This window comes from Eretmochelys imbricata, chromosome 20, assembly GCF_965152235.1.
Source record: "Eretmochelys imbricata isolate rEreImb1 chromosome 20, rEreImb1.hap1, whole genome shotgun sequence".
Lineage (NCBI taxonomy): Eukaryota > Metazoa > Chordata > Testudines > Cheloniidae > Eretmochelys > Eretmochelys imbricata.
In genome coordinates this window covers 19,669,025-19,691,011 of record NC_135591.1, presented here as the reverse complement: position 1 = coordinate 19,691,011, position 21,987 = coordinate 19,669,025, and the positions used below count along the sequence as shown (strand labels likewise).

Below are 21,987 nucleotides of genomic sequence, written 5' to 3'. Positions count from 1 at the left end.
TGGAGGCTGGTGGTTAGAGCAGGGGGGGCTGGGAGCCGGGATTCCTGGGTTCTCTCCCCGGCTCCGGGAGGGGAGTGGAGGTTGGTGGGTTAGAGCAGGGGGGACTGGGAGCCAGGACTCCTGGGTTCTCTCCCTGGCTCCAGGAGGGGAGTGGAGGCTGGTGGGTTAGAGCCGGGGGCTGGGAGCCAGGACTCCTGGGTTCTCTCCCTGGCTCCAGGAGGGGAGTGGAGGCTGGTGGGTTAGAGCAGGGGGGGCTGAGAGCCAGGACACCTGGGTTCTCTCCCTGGCTCCAGGAGGGGAGTGGAGGCTGGTGGGTTAGAGCCGGAGGCTGGGAGCCAGGACTCCTGGGTTCTCTTCCCAGCTCCGGGAGGGGAGCGGGGTCTAGTGGTTAGAGCCGGGGACTGGCTGGGCGTTGCCGTGTACTCTGGGGGGGGGCTGCCCGGCAGGTCCGAGCGCTCACCGGTGAAGTCGTAGAGCTGCGGCAGGGCGTCCAGGGCGATGCTGAGGAGCGGCAGGTACAGCCGGGCCACGTGGGCGCGGGCGGGGGGGGTGGCGTAGCGGGCGTCGGCATCATGGCTGCACAGCAGACTGTGCAGGGCACTGATGGCCTTCTTGTGCAGGAAGAAGACGCTGCGGGGTGGGGGAGGGGGTGGGGGAGGGAGTGGGAAGGAGGGGGGCTGCGTGAGACGGGGCCTGGGAATGAGACTTCCCCGCTCTACCCACTGCACCCAACTCCCCTCCCCGAGCTGGGGCAAGAACCCAGGAGTCCAGGCCCCCAGCCTCCCTGCTCTAACCACTCCACCCAATTCCCCTCCCCGAGCTGGGTTAGAGCCCAGGCGTCCGGGCTCCCAGCCCCCCCTGCTCTAACAACTACACCCAACTCCCCCTCTCGAGCTGGGGCAAGAACCCAGGAGTCCGGGCTCCCAGCCCCCCTGCTCTAACAACTACACCCAACTCCCCTTCTCGAGCTGGGGCAGGAGTCCGGGCTCGCAGCCCGACCCCGCTCTACCCACTACATCGCACTCCCCTCCCAGAGCTGGGGCAAGAACCCAGGAGTCCGGGCTCCCAGCCCCCCTGCTCTAACCACTGCACCCAACTCCCTTCCCTGACCTGGGATAGAACCCAGGAGCCCTGGGCCCACCCACCCGCGGGAAGCTCTCGCGCGCTCTGGGCTGGATCGCAGGGGGGACCCGGGCCTCCCCGGGAGAGCGGCCGGGGGACCCCGCTCACCCTTCGGCATCCGGCTCCAGGACGAGCGCCAACTCCGTCAACACCAGCCCCGCCAGGAAATGCTGCCGGCGGTAGGGCCCCGACAGCTCGAACATGCTGGCCACCCGCGGGTCCTGCGCCGGGCTGGAGAAGGCCGAGCCCTGCGGGAGCGAGCGGGCATGAGCCGGGAGCACAGGGGGTGGGGGGAGAAGGTGGCACAAGGGTGGGGGCGGGGAAGAGCCATGGGAACAGGAACCGCCTGGCCAGCCACTGCCCCACGCCTGGGTCCCCCCCACGGTGCCGCCTGCCAGCCGGGGGCTCCCCCTCCCCCCCCCCGTGATTCCCCCCTCGGTGCCGCCCGCCAGCCGGGGGCTCCCCTCCGTGATTCCGCCCTCGGTGCCGCCCGCCAGCCGGGGGCTCCCCCCCCCCCCCCCGGTGATTCCCCCCTCGGTGCCGCCCGCCAGCCGGGGGGCTCCCCCTCCCCCCCCAGTGATTCCCCCCTCGGTGCCGCCCGCCAGCCGGGGGGCTCCCCCCCCCCCCCCGGTGATTCCCCCCTCGGTGCCGCCCGCCAGCCGGGGGGCTCCCCCTCCCGGTGATTCCCCCCTCGGTGCCGCCCGCCAGCCGGGGGCTCCCCCCCCCCCCATGATTCCCCCCTCGGTGCCGCCCGCCAGCCGGGGGCTCCCCCTCCCCCCCCCCGTGATTCCCCCCTCGGTGCCGCCCGCCAGCCGGGGGGCTCCCCCTCCCCCCCCCGGTGATTCCCCCCTCGGTGCCGCCCGCCAGCCGGGGGGCTCCCCCTTCCCCCCCCATGATTCCCCCCTCGGTGCCGCCCGCCAGCCGGGGGCTCCCTCTAGCTGTGGTGGCCGAGCCGGGGGTGCCAGAGCTCAGTGAGGGACCTCCCCAGACTGGCACCCCCCAGGCAGAGACGGGGGCCCAGGGTGGATTTTGCTCCGCTCCGGGGGGCGCCCGGGGGCTTGGGCCTGGCCGCGGGCCGTACCTGGGAGGTGGCGGAGGACACGGAGGGCGAGGGCGAGGCGGGCGGCGAGAGGCGATGCCAGGGCAGGTTCAGGCTGACGAAGTGCTCGTGGCTGCAGACGACGCGCAGGAAATCCAGGCGCAGCGCCACCAGGGCGGGGGGGTTCTGGGCGCTCGGCAGCCGGTTACCGATCTGGGGGGGACGCAGCCTGTGACGGGGGGGACGGGCTCCCGGGGACAGCCCGGCAGCTGACAGCTCCCCAGGTAATCCCCCCGGCCCAGCTGCCCCCCTCCCGACCGCCCCTTTTCCCGCCTGCCTGCCCCCACCGGCCCAGCTGCCCCCCCGACCGCCCCCTTTCTCGCCTGCTTCCCCCCCGACCGCCCCCTTTCCCGCCTGCCCCCCCGACCGCCCCCTTTCTCGCCTGCCCCCCTGGCTCAACTGTCCCCCCCGACCACCCACTTTCCTGCCTGCTTCCCCCCCGACCGTCCCCTTTCCCGCCTGCCCCCCCAGCCCAGCTGTTCCCCCCGACCGCCCCCTTTCCCGCCAGACCCCCCCGCTCAATTTTCCCCCCCAACACCCCTCTTTCCCGCCTGTTCCCCCCCGAAGGCCCCCTTTCCCGCCCGCCCACTCTAGCCCCCCGTGCCCACCCCCTCCCCAGCTCTGGGAGTTCGCTGGCTGATCTCCTGTAGCCCGGTGGCACAGCCCCCCACCCCAACCCGGTTCTGAGGCCGCAGCTCAAAGTGGAGAACCGACCACCCTAGGGGGGTTTCAAAGCCCTGGCCCGGCCTGGGCCTGCGGAACTCCCAGCCCCAGGACGTCCCGTGGGAAGACTGCCCCAGCCAACCTGCTTGTAGTAGGCGCGGATGAGGCCGAAGACGAAGCCGCGGTCCATCAGGGAGAGCAGGTCGTTGAGGAAGAAGGCCAGGCTGCTGTTGAGGCGCTCCACCAGCTCCACGTCCTGCCGAGACAAGGCCGGGGGTGGGGTGGGGGGGGTGTTTATGCCCCCCAGGGACACGGGGCTCCAAGCAATCCAGGAGCAATGGTGTGACAAAGCGGGACTGTTCTTAATGTTTCCTCTGAATAGTGTGGGGGTGCCTCAGTTTCCCCCAGGCAGTTCTCAAGTCTCTAGGGGGTGGGATAAGGGTGTATGATCATTGCAGAGCCCTAGAGGGCAGGTGTGTGCAGGGGTCTGGATGCAGACAATGGCCGACATCCTGTTTCCTGGGAGCTGATGGCCTGGGCCCTTCCCCCCTGCAAGGTGAGAACTAAAGGGTTGGGGAACAAAGGGATCAGGTGACCTCCTGGCCGGGGAAAGGAACAAAGCCCAGAGGAGGAGGGGCTGGAGGGAGTTTCAGTTTGGGGCTGGCTGGGACATGGAGTGAAGGGCAGACGTGGTTGTCTGGCTCACTGCCCCCCAAAATGGACCCAGCTGAGGGGTCCTGTTCTCTGCACCTACAAGCTCTGGTTTAGACCATGTTCCTGTCGTCTAATAAACCTTCTGTTTTACTGGCTGGCTGAGAGTCCCGTCTGACTGCGGAGTTGGGGGTAGGACCCTCTGGCTTCCCCAGGACCCCGCCTGAGCGGACTCGCTGTGGGAAGCGCACGGAGGGGCAGAGGAGGCTGAATGCTCGAGGTCAGACCCAGGAAGGTGGAGCCGGGTGAGCTGTGTGTCCTGCAGACAGGCTGCTCCCAGAGAGGAGACTTCCCCAGAGTCCTGGCTGGCTTCACGGGGAGCAGTTCCAAAGCATCGCCCGGGGACTCCATGACACCCCGTGACAGACCCCCAGGGACACGGGACTCCAAGCAGTCCAGGAGCAATGGGTGGGGTGAGAAAGGAGGCCGGGCTGGGGGCCAGCAAGGGCAGGTGGAGGGAGGGGCAGACAGGAGGAGCGGATGGATAACAGGGGGGCTGGCCGGGGGTGGGGGGCGGGGAATAGGGGATGGATGGACAGTGTGGGGCCGGACAGGCTGGGGATGGAGGGAGGGACACACGGGTGGGTTACGGGGGGCTGGCTGGATACCTAGATGGACAGATGAGCAGGGGATAGATGACAATGGGGGGACAAGGGGGGCGGGGGGGGCACCGACCTTCTGGTAGCGGGTGGCGATCTCGATGCTGACGGCGCCCACCAGGGCGGCGATGTCGTCCACGAAGCGGCTGGGGAAGCGCACCGGGCGCGGGGCTTCCAGCTTCTCGGCCCGGTGCAGATGCAGGGCCATGCTCTTCCCCTGCAGGCGAGAGCCGTCAGCGCTGGGCACAGGCGGGGGGCAGGCAGGGGCCACCGGGGGGAGGGGGAGCTGCAGCCGGGGCAGGAGCCGTGGGGACCAAGGAACCCCCCGCCAGGGACCTGCTGCCAGAACCGCAGCCTGGAGCCTCCCTCCCCAGCAGGAGGCGCCGGCCCCTTCCCCGCCCCATGAGCCCAGGGACGGTGCTGGGGGGCTGCCAGGCCAAGGGGCTAATGCTGGGGGAGCCCGGACACTAGGGGGGCTGCCAGGGCCAAGGGGGCTGAGGGAGGGGCCCCTCCCGGGCACTCACCAGCAGCCGGAAGAAGAACCAGGCCTGGCGTATCACGGCCTCGCGCACGGCGCTGGTGCTCACCACCCACTGCAGGGCCAGCTCCTCGTGCAGCAGCTGGGCAGAGACGGACGGGTGGTTAACGGGGGGGGGGGGGGGGGGAGAGCACCAAGGGGGTAACATGAGGGGGAGCTCATCTCCTCCCGGGCTGGGGCATCAAGTGTCTTCCCCCTCTCCCACTGCTCCGAGGCCTGGCCCCAGCAGGAATTTACACTGATTTACGCCAGCCCCCATCACCCTTCCTGCTCCCCAGTCCACACAACCGCGCCCCGCCTCCCCCGTGGCCAGGCCAGGTTCTGACCCCTCGGCACAGGTGGGGAACCGAGGCGCAGGGAGACTCAGCTACGTGGGTCCAGCCCCGCTGGCACGCACCAGGCCTGGCTCGGGCAGTCCTCCTGGCCTGGGAACGGTACCGCGCTCCCCACCGATGCTTGCCTGGGCGGGCCGAGCGGCGGAAACGCTCCGGAGAGGCGCCCAGGGCGGGGACAGACCCTGGGCTCGTCTGGCCCCAGCACGGCCCTGCCGGAATTCCTTACGGCCTACGGCCGGTCTGCAGCGTGTCTCCCCCCGAAACACACTGGGCCCCTCCGTTAGCTCACGGCTACCACTGGGCACTGGGCCTGCCCTCGGCTGCGGGACCCGGTGGCTACACCTCCCCGCCGGCCCGAGGCTGTGAACCTGGAGGGGAAAGCGGCCCAGCCGGGCGCTCCCTGGGCACACCGGCGAGGAAGCCGGCGAGGGGCTGAGGTGGAAGGCGGCTCACGCAGACATGGCATAGGAGGGGTGGATGGTGATGGGGCGCAGGGCAGAAGATGGATGGAGAGTAACAGAGACAGGAGATTTTAGCTGGGGGGTGATAGATGGAACCTGTCTGAAAGGAGACGTCTCCCCCCGACCCGGATTCTCTCTCTGTCCGGCCGGGGGACCCGGGGCACGGAACGATTTTGGAGCGAGAGGATTTTGAATAATGCGTCGGGCGTGGGCGAGATCACAGCCCAGGACCGATTCAACGCTCTAACGACACACTGGGACTCTCCAGAGCAGGGCTCCAAGCACTTTCCTGGGGTTCGTTAACTCGGCCTCCTGTCACCCCAGTGAGGCTAAGCGTTATCAGTGGGGAAACTGAGGCACAGAAAAGGGACATGACCTACCCCAGGCCACACAGGATGTCAGTGGCAAGGCTGGGGGCAGAGGACCGGACTCCCAGTGCTCCAACTTTAGCCATTACATCACTTCCTGCTCCTAGAGCCAGGGATGGAACCCAGGAGTCCTGGCTCCCAGCCCCCCCACTCTCACCACTAGCTCCCACTCCCCTCCCAGCGTGGGGGACAGAACCCAGGCGTCCGGGCTCCCAGCCTTGGGCTTTGATCATGAGACCCCACCCCCACCCCGGGTCTCCTCTGTCCCATGGGTGGATGCGGGGGGTGGGTGGGGTGAGCCTGAGGATCAGCTGTAGTGAGCAAGAACCATCCCCCCGCCTCCCGATTTTTGCTGGGCCGCCCTCCCGCCCCCTCTACCTTCTTGGCGGTCGGCCTGGTGGGGGCGGCAGGCGCGGAGGGGTGCTCCAGGAAGGAGGAGAGGCGGTTAGAGCTTCGCTCGCAGGCCTGCGGGGTGCGGGGGGCCGCGACGATGGAGGAGAGGAGTTAATGGAACAAGAGGATGGAGCAGAGGAGAGACGTGATGGATGAGCCCCCCCCACCCCGTGCCCCATGCGGGGTCTGCTCCGGATCTACCCGCCCACCCCGGGCGGAGGTGCCGAGGGACAGCGAAGAGGCGCCGCAGGCCTCGCTCCCCACCAGCAGGGGTCAGCGCTGGGCGGGCCGGGGGCCCGGCAGGGGCCCGGCGCGGCTGGCAAGCGAAGCGGAGAAGGGGAAGGGGCACCTGTTTGAGGTCGGCGCTGGAGCTGGGCGGGTTCCGGCGGAGCACGGCCTTGGGCCCGCCGGGGGCGTAGGCCGAGTTCACCCAGGAGTGCGAGCGGTCGATCCCCTGCACCGCGGCCGCCGGGAGAGAAGAGAGCAGCGAGAGCCGTCACCAGGGGGAGGGCGGATTCAGAGCCAAGAGCAGGACCCCCGCCCACCCCCAGCGGGATTGCAGACGGGAACCGGGGAGGAAAGGCCCCACCCAAAGCGACCCACCACCGGAGCAGCCCCAGCCCGAAAGCACCAAGCGGGGAAGGTGGCAGGGGACGGGGGAGCCATGCCCCGACCGGCGGCTTGCACGGACCGCGGGGAAGGGCCGACCCAGGGGGCCAATTCCACCCCGGAGGGTGCAGAGCGCCCCGGGGGAGCGGCAGAGCCGGGAAGGGGGTCGGGGGTGCGGGCCCTGGGCGTCCCTCCCCAGGGCGCAGCCAGCGCCGGCCTTACTTTGCTGCCCAGGATCTTCTGCACCTCGTCGTCGGGGGAGCCGGGCGCGGTGGCCAGGTCGGGGTTGCTGTTGCTGATGCTCTTGGAGCGCGACAGGTTGAGGCTGGCAGGGCGGCCGGAGGCACGGGACAGGGTGGCACACTGGATGGCAGACCCATGGGGTGGCGTCCCGGCCTCTGGAACAAACACACCCGGGGGGGAGTCAAGGGCGGGGGGAGGCATTTAACCCCCTTGGAGAACCCAGGAGTCCTGGCTCCCAGCCCCCTGCTCTAACCACCACACCCCACTCCCCTCCCAAGGCTGGGGAGAGAACCCAGGAGTCCTGCATCTCAGCCCAGCTCCCCTCCCCGACTCTGTCCCCATTCCCAAGGATCCCCTCCTGGGATCAGACCCCCTCCCCACCCCCCTGGGAGCAGCCCTCCTCTCCCCACTGGACTCCTCCCACCCACCCCTCCCCAGAAGCAGCCCCTGCCTCCCCCACACCCCTGACAACTGGTCCCCAGCAGCCGCCCCGCCCCCCCAGAACTCACAGCCCCATGGATGTTAAGGGGCCGGCTTCCCGGAGCTCCCCCAGCCGAGGAGCCCCCCGGGGGCTCTGCCCCCCCCCAGCTCACCGCTCCCCGGGGCCGGCGGCTCGGCGGGCAGGCGGAAGGCGAAGTGGATGTAGGCGGCCAGCAGCGGGTTGTGGCCATGCTGGCCCTGGCTGGCCTCCAGGCCCTGGTGGATCTGGTTCACCATGACGGCCATGGCCTCGAAGGCGGCGCGGCCCAGGTTGACTGAGGGAAGACGCGAAGCAGGCGGGGGTGAGCCAGGGCAGGGCTGGGCCCCAGGACTCCTGGGTTCCTCTCCCTGGGGCATGGGAGCAGGTCCCCATCGGTCCTGGCCCAGTGGGGGGAGCCCTGCCCTGGCACGCAGGAGTCCATGGCTCTGCCTCTGGCCGATCACAGGCAAGCCACTGCCCCTCCCGGTGCCTCAGTTTCCCCTTTGGGACAGCAGGGCTAAGGCTCTGACACGTGCCCCAGGTCACAACTGGGAAATTGACTGTGTAAAAAGCCCCCCTGATTGGCCGTCTTCCCTAGCCTAGCACCTAGCCTGGGAAGGGGGAGGGGACCCAGTGCTGCCCCCCCAGGCCTGGAAAGGGGGTGAGCGAGTCCCCAGGAGGAGCAGAGGTGGGGGGGCAGAATTCGATCGGCAGAAAACGACAGACCCCCCATTCCCTTTTTCCAGACCCTGTTAAGCCTGCAACTTGCTGCTCTGGCCACACTCAGGGGCCGAGATCCTCGCGGGGCGGGTGGGGGGAAGAGAGGCCAGGTAATCCGGCGATCAGGGGGCGAGGTCCCCGTGGGGGGCAGCACTAGGTACTCCGGTGATCGGGCACCGAGAACCCCAGGTGGGGGAGAGGCGGGCACCCCCCCGATCACAGGGCGAGGTCCCTGCGGGGGGGCCGGGCACCCCCCGATCACAGGGCGAGGTCCCCGCGGGGGTGGCGGGGGGGCCGGGCACCCCCCGATCACAGGGCGAGGTCCCCGCGGGGTGGCCGTAGGGGCCGGGCACCCCCGGATCACAGGGCGTGGTCCCCGCGGGGTGGCCGTAGGGGCCGGGCACCCCCGGATCACAGGGCGTGGTCCCCGCGGGGTGGCCGTGGGGGGCCGGGCTCCCCCCGATCACAGGGCGAGGTCCCCGCGGGGTGGCCGTGGGGGGCCGGGCTCCCCCCGATCACAGGGCGAGGTCCCCGCAGGGTGGCGGGGGGGGCCGGGCTCCCCCCGATCACAGGGCGAGGTCCCCGCGGGGTGGCCGTGGGGGGCCGGGCTCCCCCCGATCACAGGGCGAGGTCCCCGCGGGGTGGCCGTGGGGGGCCGGGCTCCCCCCGATCACAGGGCGAGGTCCCCGCGGGGTGGCGGGGGGGGGGCCCGGGCTCCCCCCGATCACAGGGCGAGGTCCCCGCGGGGTGGCGGGGGGGGCCGGGCTCCCCCCGATCACAGGGCGAGGTCCCCGCGGGGTGGCCGGGGGGGGGCCCGGGCTCCCCCCGATCACAGGGCGAGGTCCCCGCGGGGTGGCCGGGGGGGGCCGGGCTCCCCCCGATCACAGGGCGAGGTCCCCGCGGGGTGGCCGGGGGGGGGCCGGGCTCCCCCCGATCACAGGGCGAGGTCCCCGCGGGGTGGCCGTGGGGGCCGGGCTCCCCCCGATCACAGGGCGAGGTCCCCGCGGGGTGGCCGGGGGGGGGCCCGGGCTCCCCCCGATCACAGGGCGAGGTCCCCGCGGGGTGGCCGTGGGGGCCGGGCTCCCCCCGATCACAGGGCGAGGTCCCCGCGGGGTGGCCGGGCTCCCCCCGATCACAGGGCGAGGTCCCCGCGGGGTGGCCGGGCTCCCCCCGATCACAGGGCGAGGTCCCCGCGGGGTGGCCGGGCACTCACCGATCTGGCCCCCGATGACGGGCGGCCGGGCGATGAGCAGCAGCAGCTTGTCCAGGACCTGGTGGCAGTGGGCCAGCAGTGGCCCCAGGCCGGCCCCCCGCAGCCCCGCCACGCTGGCCCGCAGCTCCCCCTCCACGCTGCTCTCGGTCAGCACGGCGTCCCGCAGGCGCACCGGGAAGTTGCTCTCCTCCAGCACGTGGCCCAGCGTGAAGAACTTATCCAGGGCGGGGTCCTGCCGGGGGACAGGGGCAGGTGGCATCGGGGGGGGGGGGGGGGGGGGCAGCCCCAGCTCCTGCCTCCTGGGATCTCCCAGCACTGGCTGGCGCCGATCCGCCCTCTTGCACTAGTGCCCCCCAGCGCAGGGGGGGGGGGACCAACGACCTGGGAAATGGACCCAGGAGTCCTGGCCCCCAACGCCAGGCTCTAGCTCCCCACGGGGCACCCCAGTGGGTACGTAGTGCGGGCACAGAGGGATCAGACCCATCAGCCACAGGGACGCTGGGTACGTTGGCAGAGGGGGGCTGGGACTGCTGCCAGAGGGCGCGTGATGGCCAAGAGCTGGGGCGGCGGGTCTGGAGCCAGGGGGCGCAGGCCCCAATCCCAGCCCCAGAGACAGATGGCGCATGAGGACGATGGGCAGGGCCCAGATCCTCAGCCAGGCCCCCGGGGACCCAGCGCAGCTGGGCAAAGCGCCCAACGCACAGTAACTAGACACGGTGCCCTGGAGCCTCGACCCCCATCCCTCCATCCCCCGTACCTCCCCACCCCACTGGGAAGCCTTACAGAGCACCCCCAACCTCCCCCATCCTCCTACCCACCCCACCCCCCGGGGATCCCAGTTCCAGCACCCCCCCGTTCCCCCCACACCACTTCCCCACCCCCGCTGGGGAACCACACAGCTCCAGTCAGCCAGGATGCCCCCCCAGTCCCCCCTCACCTGCGTGTGCACCGAGGACACGGCCAGCAGCTCCACGTGAAACACCCCCTTATGGTTATCGACCCACTTCATGCCGGGGAGCTGCACCTGCCGGCGGGGAGGGAGAGCCATGGGCCCCAGCCCCTGACTGCTCCTGGCCCCACTCCCTCCCCCGGCCCCCCACACCTGCCCCTACCCGGGGCCCGGCCCCTGCACCCGCTCCCACCCCATCCCCATGGCCAGAGGGCACGGCAGCGCTCCCTCTTGGGATCTGACCCCGCCCCCGTGACTCAGTTTCCCTGCCAGCTGCAGGGCAGGTAGTGCCCAAAGGAAGGACACCCCCGCCCGGCCCTGCTTAGCCCCGTCTCAAAGGGGGCTGACTCCCCCACCCCGGCCTCACTGGGCGAGGGCGCTGGGTGTGAGGAGGTCCCAGCAGGGTCCTGCGAGGTCCAGACTGGGTCTGCTGGCCTGGACACGCACCTCCCAGAGCCCAGCCCGAGCCGACCGGCGCCCCCTTGGGCCAGGGGCCGGAACACTGGGTCCAGCCGGCCCAGGGCTGCCACGGAGCCACCGTGCCTACTTACGTCAGGGGTGAGCACGGAGTAGCTGGGCGGGGGCTTCTCCACCGACACGGGCAGGCAGAGGGGCCCCGTCCGCAGACGGCCGTGCTGCAGCAGCGGGATCCACTGGCGGGAGAGAGTGGGGATGAGCCCGGGGGACTGGGCCATGGGGTGGTGAGGTTCCTGGGGGACCCGGACACAGGGCGGGGGGTCCGAGCGGCCAGGGAGGTTCCCAGGGCAGGGACACAAGACGGGGGGGCCTCAGGGCTAGGGGGGGCCTCAGGGGGCAGGGATTTGGGGGTCCAAGGCCCTGGGAAGGTTCCCGAGGGCAGGGATTTGGGGGTCCGAAGCCCTGGGAAGGCTCCCGGGGGGCAGGGATGCGGGCCTGCAGGGGGACCAGGGGTGGGGGAAGTTCCCAGGGGCAGGGATTTGGGGGTTTGAGGCCCTGGGGAGGTTCCCGGGGGGCAGGGACGCGGGCCTGCAGGGGGACCAGGGGTGGGGGAGGTTCCCGGGGGGCAGGGATTTGGGGGTTTGAGGCCCTGGGGAGGTTCCCGGGGGGCAGGGACGCGGGCCTGCAGGGGGACCAGGGGTGGTGGAGGTTCCCAGGGGGCAGGGATTTGGGGGTTTGAGGCCCTGGGGAGGTTCCCAGGGGGCAGGGACGCGGGCCTGCAGGGGGACCAGGGGTGGGGGAGGTTCCCGGGGGGCAGGGATTTGGGGGTTTGAGGCCCTGGGGAGGTTCCCGGGGGGCAGGGACGCGGGCCTGCAGGGGGACCAGGGGTGGTGGAGGTTCCCAGGGGGCAGGGATTTGGGGGTTTGAGGCCCTGGGGAGGTGACCAGGGGGCAGGGACGCGGGCCTGCAGGGGGACCAGGGGTGGGGGAGGTTCCCGGGGGCAGGGATTTGGGGGTCCGAGGCCCTGGGGAGGTTCCCAGGGGGCAGGGACGCGGGCCTGCAGGGGGACCAGGGGTGGGGGAGGTTCCCGGGGGCAGGGATTTGGGGGTCCGAGGCCCTGGGGAGGTTCCCAGGGGGCAGGGACGCGGGCCTGCAGGGGGACCAGGGGTGGGGGAGGTTCCCGGGGGCAGGGATTTGGGGGTCCGAGGGCCGGGGGAGGGTCCGGGGGGCAGGGAGGAGGACCCTGGGGCCAGACGGACCGTGTAGCCGACGGGAGTCTCCAGCGGTGTGTTCTGCTTCAGCTGGCAGCTGACGTGGTAGAAGGTGAAGAGCAGGTGGTGATTGTCCGTCAGGGCGGGCGGGATCCGCAGCTTGAACTCCTCGTAGAACTCGGGGCACCTGGGGGGTGCCAGCAAGCAGTGAGGGCCCCAAGCCGTCCGCGCGGGGCGGGCCCCAAGCCGTCCGCGCGGGGCGGGCCCCAATCCCCACGCTCAGGCACTGAACCCCCTCCCCCCGATCTCCAGGCTGGGGGGCTGCCCTGGGCCCCGGCCCACGGCAGAGACCAGCCTGGCCCAGCGCCCCCCTCAACCTAAACACCCCTAGACAGGTTACCATATTAACTGAAACAGCCCCCCCAATCCAGTTTAGCACCCCCCACCCAGACACCCATAGGCGGGTTACTGTATTAACTGAAATAGCCCCCCCATCCAGCTTAGCACCCCCACCCAGACACCCCTAGATGGGTTACCGTATTAACTGAAATAGCCCCCCCATCCAGCTTAGCACCCCCCACGCAGACACCCCTAGGCGGGTTACCGTATTAACTGAAATAGCACCCCCCCATCCAGCTTAGCAGCCCCCACCCAGACACCCCTAGGCGGGTTACTGTATTAACTGAAATAGCCTCCCCAAATCCAGCTTAGCACACCCCCACCCCCGACACCCCTAAGTGGGTTACCGTATTTACTGAAAAAAGAACAGGAGGACTTGTGGCACCTTAGAGACTAACAAATTTATCTGAGCATGAGCTTTCGTGAGCTACAGCTCACTTCATCGGATGCGTACCGTGGAAACTGCAGCAGACTTTATATATACACAGAGAATATGAAACAATACCTCCTCCCACCCCACTGTCCTGCTGGTAATAGCTTATCTAAAGTAATCGTCAGGTTAGGCCATTTCCAGCACAAATCCAGGTTTTCTCACCCTCCACCCCCCCACACACAAACTCACTCTCCTGCTGGTGATAGCCCATCCAAAGTGACAACTCTTTACACAATGTGCATGATAATGAAGTTAGGCCATTTCCTGCACAAATCCAGGTTCTCTCACTCCCTCACCCCCCTCCAAAAACCCACCCCCATACACACACAAACTCACTCTCCTGCTGGTAATAGCTCATCCAAACTGGCCACTCTCCAAGTTTAAATCCAAGTTAAACCAGAACATCGGGGGGGGGGGTAGGAAAAAACAAGAGGAAATAGGCTACCTTGCATAATGACTTAGCCACTCCCAGTCTCTATTTAAGCCTAAATTAATAGTATCCAATTTGCAAATGAATTCCAATTCAGCAGTTTCTCGCTGGAGTCTGGATTTGAAGTTTTTTTGTTTTAAGATAGCGACCTTCATGTCTGTGATTGCGTGACCAGAGAGATTGAAGTGTTCTCCGACTGGTTTATGAATGTTATAATTCTTGACATCTGATTTGTGTCCATTTATTCTTTTACGTAGAGACTGTCCAGTTTGACCAATGTACATGGCAGAGGGGCATTGCTGGCACATGATGGCATAAATCACATTGGTGGATGTGCAGGTGAACGAGCCTCTGATAGTGTGGCTGATGTTATTAGGCCCTGTGATGGTGTCCCCTGAATAGATATGTGGGCACAATTGGCAACGGGCTTTGTTGCAAGGATAAGTTCCTGGGTTAGTGGTTCTGTTGTGTGGTATGTGGTTGTTGGTGAGTATTTGCTTCAGGTTGCGGGGCTGTCTGTAGGCAAGGACTGGCCTGTCTACATAGCCAGGATTGTCTGGCTATGTAGACTCCCTCCTCAGGCCCTACGCTACCAGCACTCCCAGCTACCTTCGAGACACCACTGACTTCCTGAGGAAACTTCAATCCATCGGTGATCTTCCTGATAACACCATCCTGGCCACTATGGATGTAGAAGCCCTCTACACCAACATTCCACACAAAGATGGACTACAAGCCGTCAGGAACACTATCCCCGATAATGTCACGGCTAACCTGGTGGCTGAACTTTGTGACTTTGTCCTTACCCATAACTATTTCACATTTGGGGACAATGTATACCTTCAGATCAGCGGCACTGCTATGGGTACCCGCATGGCCCCACAGTATGCCAACATTTTTATGGCTGATTTAGAACAACGCTTCCTCAGCTCTCGTCCCCTAACGCCCCTACTCTACTTGCACTATATTGATGACATCTTCATCATCTGGACCCATGGAAAAGAAGCCCTTGAGGAATTCCACCATGATTTCAACAATTTCCATCCCACCACCAACCTCAGCCTGGTCCAGTCCACACAAGAGATCCACTTCCTGGACACTACAGTGCTAATAAACAATGGTCACATAAACACCACCCTATACCGGAAACCTACTGACCGCTATTCCTACCTGCATGCCTCCAGCTTTCACCCTGACCACACCACACGATCCATCGTCTACAGCCAAGCTCTGCGATACAACCGCATTTGCTCCAACCCCTCAGACAGAGACAAACACCTACAAGATCTCTGTCAAGCTTTCTTACAACTACAATACCCACCTGCGGAAGTGAAGAAACAGATTGATAGAGCCAGAAGAGTTCCCAGAAGTTACCTACTACAGGACAGGCCTAACAAAGAAAATAACAGAACGCCACTAGCCGTCACCTTCAGCCCCCAACTAAAACCCCTCCAACGCATTATTAAGGATCTACAACCTATCCTAAAGGATGACCCAACACTCTCACAAATCTTGGGAGACAGGCCAGTCCTTGCCTACAGACAGCCCCGCAACCTGAAGCAAATACTCACCAACAACCACATACCACACAACAGAACCACTAACCCAGGAACTTATCCTTGCAACAAAGCCCGTTGCCAATTGTGCCCACATATCTATTCAGGGGACACCATCACAGGGCCTAATAACATCAGCCACACTATCAGAGGCTCGTTCACCTGCACATCCACCAATGTGATTTATGCCATCATGTGCCAGCAATGCCCCTCTGCCATGTACATTGGTCAAACTGGACAGTCTCTACGTAAAAGAATAAATGGACACAAATCAGATGTCAAGAATTATAACATTCATAAACCAGTCGGAGAACACTTCAATCTCTCTGGTCACGCAATCACAGACATGAAGGTCGCTATCTTAAAACAAAAAAACTTCAAATCCAGACTCCAGCGAGAAACTGCTGAATTGGAATTCATTTGCAAATTGGATACTATTAATTTAGGCTTAAATAGAGACTGGGAGTGGCTAAGTCATTATGCAAGGTAGCCTATTTCCTCTTGTTTTTTCCTACCCCCCCCCCCCGATGTTCTGGTTTAACTTGGATTTAAACTTGGAGAGTGGCCAGTTTGGATGAGCTATTACCAGCAGGAGAGTGAGTTTGTGTGGGGGGGTGGAGGGTGAGAAAACCTGGATTTGTGCTGGAAATGGCTTTTAGATAAGCTATTACCAGCAGGACAGTGGGGTGGGAGGAGGTATTGTTTCATATTCTCTGTGTATATATAAAGTCTGCTGCAGTTTCCACGGTATGCATCTGATGAAGTGAGCTGTAGCTCACGAAAGCTCATGCTCAAATAAATTGGTTAGTCTCTAAGGTGCCACAAGTACTCCTTTTCTTTTTGCGAATACAGACTAACACGGCTGTTACTCTGAAACCCGTATTTACTGAAATAGGCCCCCGCAGGCTCGACAGCTGGGTGGGCAGCGCTCACCTGTTGTGATACACCACGGCCGTGTAGGCCTCCCTCATAAACTCGCTGCAGCTCGACTTGCCAAATATCACCTGGTGAAAGAGAAATGAGGTGACACCAGGTGAGGGGGGGGCTGAACTGCGGCCACCCCTGGCCTGGGGAAGACAGGCAGGATGGCCACAGAACAACACGACGGCAAGAGATGGGAGAGGGACAGTGCTGACGAGGAGGTTCAGGCACCAGGCATGGGTTTAACTTCCCTGGGCTCCTGGAGAGAGTTCAACCTTTGGTTGGAAGCTTTGGGTGCCCCCTATTAACATTGCAGAGCTGGGGGCCCCCCACCTGATCTCGGGGCTGACGTGAGATGCCTCGAAGGGCCCTGGGTTTGCAGGGAACCCATGGCTCCCCTGAAGCCTGGGCGTTTTTGGGGTGTCTCAGGCTTGGCAGCCCCGAGGAGGCAAAACTCTCCAGCCAGGCCCCTGAAATCCCAAGACAGGCTGGAGGCTGCGGCTCAGTGATGCCCTGAGGAGAGCCAGAGCCTATCGCCCCCACGGGCCCAGCACCCCCAGGGTACCCCATCCCTTCCGCCCCTGGGATGGCGCTTTGGTGTAGGGCCAGGGCCCCCCAGCCTCTTGCTCGGCCAGACTCTGCTTCTGGGCTGCAAGCAGGGAGGGGTGGTGCCCACTCTCAGCGGGCGGGGACAGACCCATCTCGGCTTCAACCCTTTCTCGGGTCCATTTCTGCTGCCCCCCGAACGGGCCATCGGCACAGGTGCCCTGGCTGTGCCCTGGGGCGGAAGAAGCTGGGTGCCCCTGCCGGCTATCGCTCCCGGGCAGGGGGGACCGGGGAGCTCTGGGCTGAGGCCAGCACTCACCGGCAGGGCCTGGCTGGGGTCCTCGCCCGCCATGAACTGCACCTTCACGGCGATGTTGCGCACCGAGCCCTGGCGGCTGCTGAAGTTCAGACTGTGGGGATAGACGTAGAGCAGGTTCCTGGGAGGGCAGGAGAGACATGCAAGGGGTCAGCGGGGCCCAGCAACACCCATTCACACAGCTGCAGCCTGCAGATGGGGTCCTGCCCCCCAGAGGCCTGCGGGGCAGAGCAGCGGCCCCATTGCAGGGAGGGAAACTGAGGCACGGAGGGGGGAAGGAGCTTGGTGCCAAGGCAGAGGAGAGAACCCAGGCATCCTAGCTCCTAGATGGTGCTGCCCTGCCTTCCTCCCCCGCGGCTGGGCAGTGGTGCCTCCTGCCCCCCCAGCCCCTGCCTGATCCCCGCCTGCACATGGCTGCCCGCCAGTGACCCTGATGGGACTGACCACGAGGCCACTCTGGGGCGGCCACGCAGCTGGGCAGGCAAAGAGCCAGTGGGCAGAAGGGAGCCAGGAGTGCGGGGGAGGGGGATGAAAGGCGGGGGAGGATTTGGGGAAGGATTTGGTTTGAGATTTGGTGTCATCCCCCTGCTGCCCTGCACAGGACTGCCCCAGCTCCTGTCTCAGGTGGAACCCCAGTCTGGGAGGGGAGCAGGATCTAGTGGTTAGAGGGGCAGGGCTGGGAACCAGGACTCCTGGGTTCTCTCCCCAGCTCTGGGAGGGGAGCAGGATCTAGTGGTTGGGGGGGTCAGGAGCTCTATGGTTGCCTGCTGGGGCTCTGTCCCGCGCCCCCCCCAGCCCGCGCTGGCGGCAGGGAGCTTTGAGGAGCCCTTGCCGGCTCTGCTATTAACCCCTCGCTGCCCGCCTCTGACGCAACCCCCTTTCGCAACTGCCCTGCCCCGGCCAGGGGCTCCATGCCCCAGGGCAGCCATCAGGACAGGGCGCTGGACCCATGCCAGCTGCCAAAGTCTGCTGGCACCGGAGCCCCGGGGGCGGGGAGGAGACGCTCACCAGACACCCAATGCCCTGCCCCACCCCACCCCCTGTCCCCAGGCCCACATAAGGCCGCCTCCTACCCTCCGGCGCCAGGCGATGCTGAGCCTGGTGCTGCTGCTGGCCCTGCTGCCTCCTGGCGCAGCCCTGCCCGCCCCAGGGGGGGCCCCGCAGGAGGAGGTGGACATCCTGGTCTATGGGGTGCTGCAGTTCAGCCAGGCGCTGCATGAGACCTATGGCAGCACGGGGCAGCGGCTGGAGCAGGCCGGGCGCCGGGTCGGGCGCTGCCAACACCTGCTGGGGGCCCTGCAGCACCAGGCGCGCCAGGCCCGGCAGGCAGTGGGGGAGCTGCGCGGGGCAGTGGAGGGGCTCAAGGTACCCACCTGGGGAGCACGGGGGAAGTAGGGGAGGGGGGTTGGGAGCCAGGACTCCTGGGTTTTATTCCTGGCTCTGGCACTTGCTCAAGGTTTCAAGTTGCGGGTCACATCTGTGCCTCAGTTTCCGCAGCTGCACAGCAGAGGGTGACGGTTTAGAGTCTGCAAAGCCTGCGGGAGGCCAGGCGGGGAGGAGGACAAGGTCGCTGGACCCTGGCCTTGGGGCTAAGAGGATTTGGGGGTGCCTCCCCGGCTGGGGCCAGGTGTTTATTAACCCCCAAGTCTCTGGGTCTCCCACTTCACCTGCCCATCTGAGGGCTCACCCAGCCCCTGGCCTCAGTCCCACAGCCCCAAGGATGGGGCAGGATTACCAGCCCTGGATGTGGAAACTGAGGCACAGGGCAGGATACTTTTGCTGCTCTCCCCCCTTGCAGTACCCCCAGCCCCAGCCCAGTGGCCCAACAGCTCTCTGCTCTCCCCCCCGGCCAGGCTGAGGAGACAGCCCTGCGGCTGCAGACCCAGAGCACGGCCCAGGCCTTCCGGGCAATGCTAGCCGGGCGCCTCCTGCTGGCAGAGCGGGTGAGGGAGCTGGAGGACACGCTGGCCGGTCTGGCGAGGAGGGACCCCCGGGATGGGGGCAGGGAGCTGGCTGCTCTCAAGGTAACGTGCACGCGCGCTGGGGTCCTTACAGGCCTGGGCCCTGGGAGTTCCCAGCTCCAGATGCTGCACTGACCCCAGGTGTCAGACACCCCTGAACCCAGCCCTGGCCCGGCCTGCGCCGCAGGGGGAGTGCTGAACGGCGGGCTCAAACCTCGCCTGGCGGGGATCGGCACGGCTCGTCAAGGGGAGTGGAGTGACCCCAGCTGGGATCTGGCCCCAACGGCCCCCGAGGAGCAACGCCGACCAACCCCGGCTGGGATCCGGCCCCTATGATCCGTTGGGCCCCAACAGTTGGGGGGCGTGCTGATCCCCAGGGCTGCTGGGCCCCCAGCTCAGGGGAGATGCGGGGCAGGCAGCCCGCGGGGAGGGGCAGAGGGCTAACACGAGGGGAGCTGGGGAGAGCGCGGCTGGCGGGGGCGTCTCTGACCCCCGCCTCTCCCCAGACGCACGTGGAGCGGCAGAACCTCACTCTCCGGTCCCTGGCGGACGTGGCCCGGCAGCAGCAGGAGCAAGTGGCCAGGCAGGCGGAGCAGCTGGCCCGGCTCCGGAAGCAGGCAAGGCCCCCGCAGGATGGTGGGGAGGGGAGCTCGGCTTGGGAGAGCATCGGGGGGCCACAGCTCAGGGCTGCTGTGGGAAAGGCTGGCATCGCTACCCACAGGGAAACTGAGGCAGAGAGGGCCTAGCAGAGCTGGGATTAGAACCAGGTGCCCTGTGGCCATCGCACTAGCCACGAGCCCATGTTGCCTATGATCCCCAGCTCTCAGGCACAACTATCCCCGCCCGCCCTCTGCAGCCAGGGGGCCTGAGCCAGGCTGGGGACCCTGGGTCTGTGAGTGGGATCGGCTCCTTTGGGTGCTGCCTGTGGGGGCGGAGCCCAGGTGGTCTCCCTGAAAAGCCAGTCGGTCCCCCCGCCACGATGCCGATTGCCCCCCCCGAGCTGCCCAGCCCCCGCCTGCTCTCAGCCTGCCCACTCCTCCCCCTGGCAGATGGAGAGCCAGGCTGGCACCAGGACATGATCAGGCCCCACGGGACGGCGGAGGAAACCCACACGGAGCCTCACCGCTGTGAGGGATGGCCCGGAGAGCACACGCCCAGCTGGCCGCGGGGACCCCGGCTCCAGGGCGCGCTGCGATGAGGGGCCAGGCCGCGCCAGCCGGGCCGCTGGATCTGGAGGACCCTGGCTCCCGGGGGACGGACACGCCTCACGGGGGCTCTGGCACCGAGCGCCGGAGCCTGCCTCCCTCCCTCCCCCCCACATCTCCCCTGGGAAATAAATGAACCTGGGGCAGGGGGGAGCCGCCCTCCTCCTGGAGCTGATTGGAGAGAAAGTGACTCTGGCTTCTACAGGGGGGTGGGGGAAAAGCTCCCCCATAACACAGCTCTGCCGGTGGCCCTCAATCCCGACCTGCAGCCCCCGCTGTCCCAGCCCCTGGCTCCCCCCAGCTCTGCCAGTGCCCCTCACTCCCGACCCGCAGCCCCCACCAACCCAGCCCTGGGCTCACAGCCCTGCTGCTGCCCCTCACTCCCAACCCGCAGCCCCCTGCTAGCCCAGCCCTGCCCCCCAGCTCTGCCAGTGGCCCTCACTCCTGACGGGCAGCCCCCTGCTAGCCCAGCCCTGCCCCCCCAGCCCTGCCGGTGCCCCTCACTCCCAACCCACAGCCCCCTGCTAGCCCAGCCCTGCCCCCCAGCTCTGCCAGTGGCCCTCACTCCTGACGGGCAGCCCCCTGCCAGCCCAGCCCTGCCCCCCCAGCCCTGCCGGTGCCCCTCACTCCCAACCCACAGCCCCCTGCTACCCCAGCCCTGCCCCCCAGCTCTGCCGGTGGCCCTCACTCCCAACCCACAGCCCCCTGCTACCCCAGCCCTGCCCCCCCAGCTCTGCCGGTGGCCCTCACTCCCAACCCACAGCCCCCTGCTACCCCAGCCCTGCCCCCCCAGCTCTGCCGGTGGCCCGCATTCTCAACCTGCAGCCCCCCCACTATCCCAGCCCCGACTCCCCACACCCCATCTTTGTTGTTGCCCTTCAGAAGTCAGGCTACCCCTACAGTCACTTTTCCCAGCGGCTTTCGTGGGTGCACTCAGGGCTGGTAGCCAGCCCCTCTGGCCGTACCAGGGGTCCCAGCGGACGCGCCCGGCCCTACTGATCAGCAAAGCGCCCATCTGATCGCCGATTGCACAGTGCCCGGGTGTCGCCGTGTGGCCAGTGACTCCCCAGGAGAGGCCAGCAGCCCACGCGCTCACGGGTGCCCACTCGGCTGCCACCCACCTGTAGGTGGTGTGGGGGACATAGACCTCCCGGGCTGGGAACTCCAGGATCTCCTTGGTGGGCCGCACCCGGGGGTCCGGGTAGGGCTTGACGTGCAGCAGCTCCGGGGAGAGGCAGTAGTAGGGGCTCTCGGGCGCCGGCGAGATGTCCACCTTGAACTGAGCTGCAGAAAGGAGGCGACGGGCCGTAAGGATCTTAGCGCTATGGGGCCGGTGCATGGGGCAGACCCCCAGGGCCAGAGCCGGCCCGGTGCCTGATGGGAAGGGAGGGCCATGGCTACGCTAACACACAGGACTGAGCCCAGGGGCTGGTGGGAAGGGGCCCAAGGAAGAATCCAACTGGGGAAGGCACCTGGCCCCTGGCCCAGGGCAGGGAAAAGGTGGGACCCGGGAGGGGGCGGGGCTTGGAGGTGCAGGGGGCAGGGTTTGGAGCTCCCCTCCCCCAGAGCTGCCGGAGGCTCCTTTGGCCTCGATGTAGGTTAGAGCAGCCGTGAGGGTTGCCCTGGGTGCAGCGGCCATTGCGGGTGTGGCTCTGTGGCTGCCCCTGGGGCCCCGCCCCCTGAAGGGGGCATAGTCAGCTTCCCCAGGGGGCCTTACTGCTGCGTATGGGCCCCTAACCGCCCCCCCCAGTACACAGAGCCCACACCGTCCCTGCCAGCCGCACCTGTGACGGGCCGCAGCCGGCGCAGCAGTGAGGACGGGCGCCTCATGTCCGCCAGGAACTTGTACAGGTCCTCGGTGCTCAGCCGGTCGCCTTCCTGCGGGGGCCGGGCGAGCGTGAGAGCGGAGGGCGTCTGGCACCAGCCCCCAGAGCCACAAGGCGGCCAGGCGCCCCCAAAGCAAACACACCCCATAGCCCCAGCTGCCCCAAGCCAAATGCTGCCCATCACACAACGAGCAGCTCCACCCCCCAAGCACCCTAAATGCTGCCTCCATCCACCCCAAGCCCCACCCGTCCTAAAAGCAAAGCAATCCCTACCAGGGCCAGC

General features: G+C 66.8%; 1 protein-coding gene across 1 annotated transcript in view; it reads right to left on the bottom strand.

The window, feature by feature from the left end:
• DOCK6 (dedicator of cytokinesis 6) overlaps positions 1–21,987 on the bottom strand; it is a 61,533-nt gene that overhangs the window by 17,373 nt on the left and 22,173 nt on the right. Inside the window, exons 13-29 of the mRNA XM_077838196.1 lie at positions 21,663–21,756; positions 21,000–21,162; positions 16,716–16,833; positions 15,863–15,933; positions 12,160–12,298; positions 11,035–11,136; positions 10,472–10,558; positions 9,535–9,766; positions 7,722–7,896; positions 7,121–7,271; positions 6,639–6,743; positions 4,719–4,814; positions 4,271–4,411; positions 3,027–3,140; positions 2,204–2,374; positions 1,231–1,370; positions 461–630 (exon numbers count right to left, since the gene is read on the bottom strand). Of these exons, the coding sequence (XP_077694322.1) occupies positions 461–630; positions 1,231–1,370; positions 2,204–2,374; positions 3,027–3,140; positions 4,271–4,411; positions 4,719–4,814; positions 6,639–6,743; positions 7,121–7,271; positions 7,722–7,896; positions 9,535–9,766; positions 10,472–10,558; positions 11,035–11,136; positions 12,160–12,298; positions 15,863–15,933; positions 16,716–16,833; positions 21,000–21,162; positions 21,663–21,756 (2,269 nt within the window). The remainder of the gene's footprint in view (positions 1–460; positions 631–1,230; positions 1,371–2,203; positions 2,375–3,026; positions 3,141–4,270; positions 4,412–4,718; positions 4,815–6,638; positions 6,744–7,120; positions 7,272–7,721; positions 7,897–9,534; positions 9,767–10,471; positions 10,559–11,034; positions 11,137–12,159; positions 12,299–15,862; positions 15,934–16,715; positions 16,834–20,999; positions 21,163–21,662; positions 21,757–21,987) is intronic.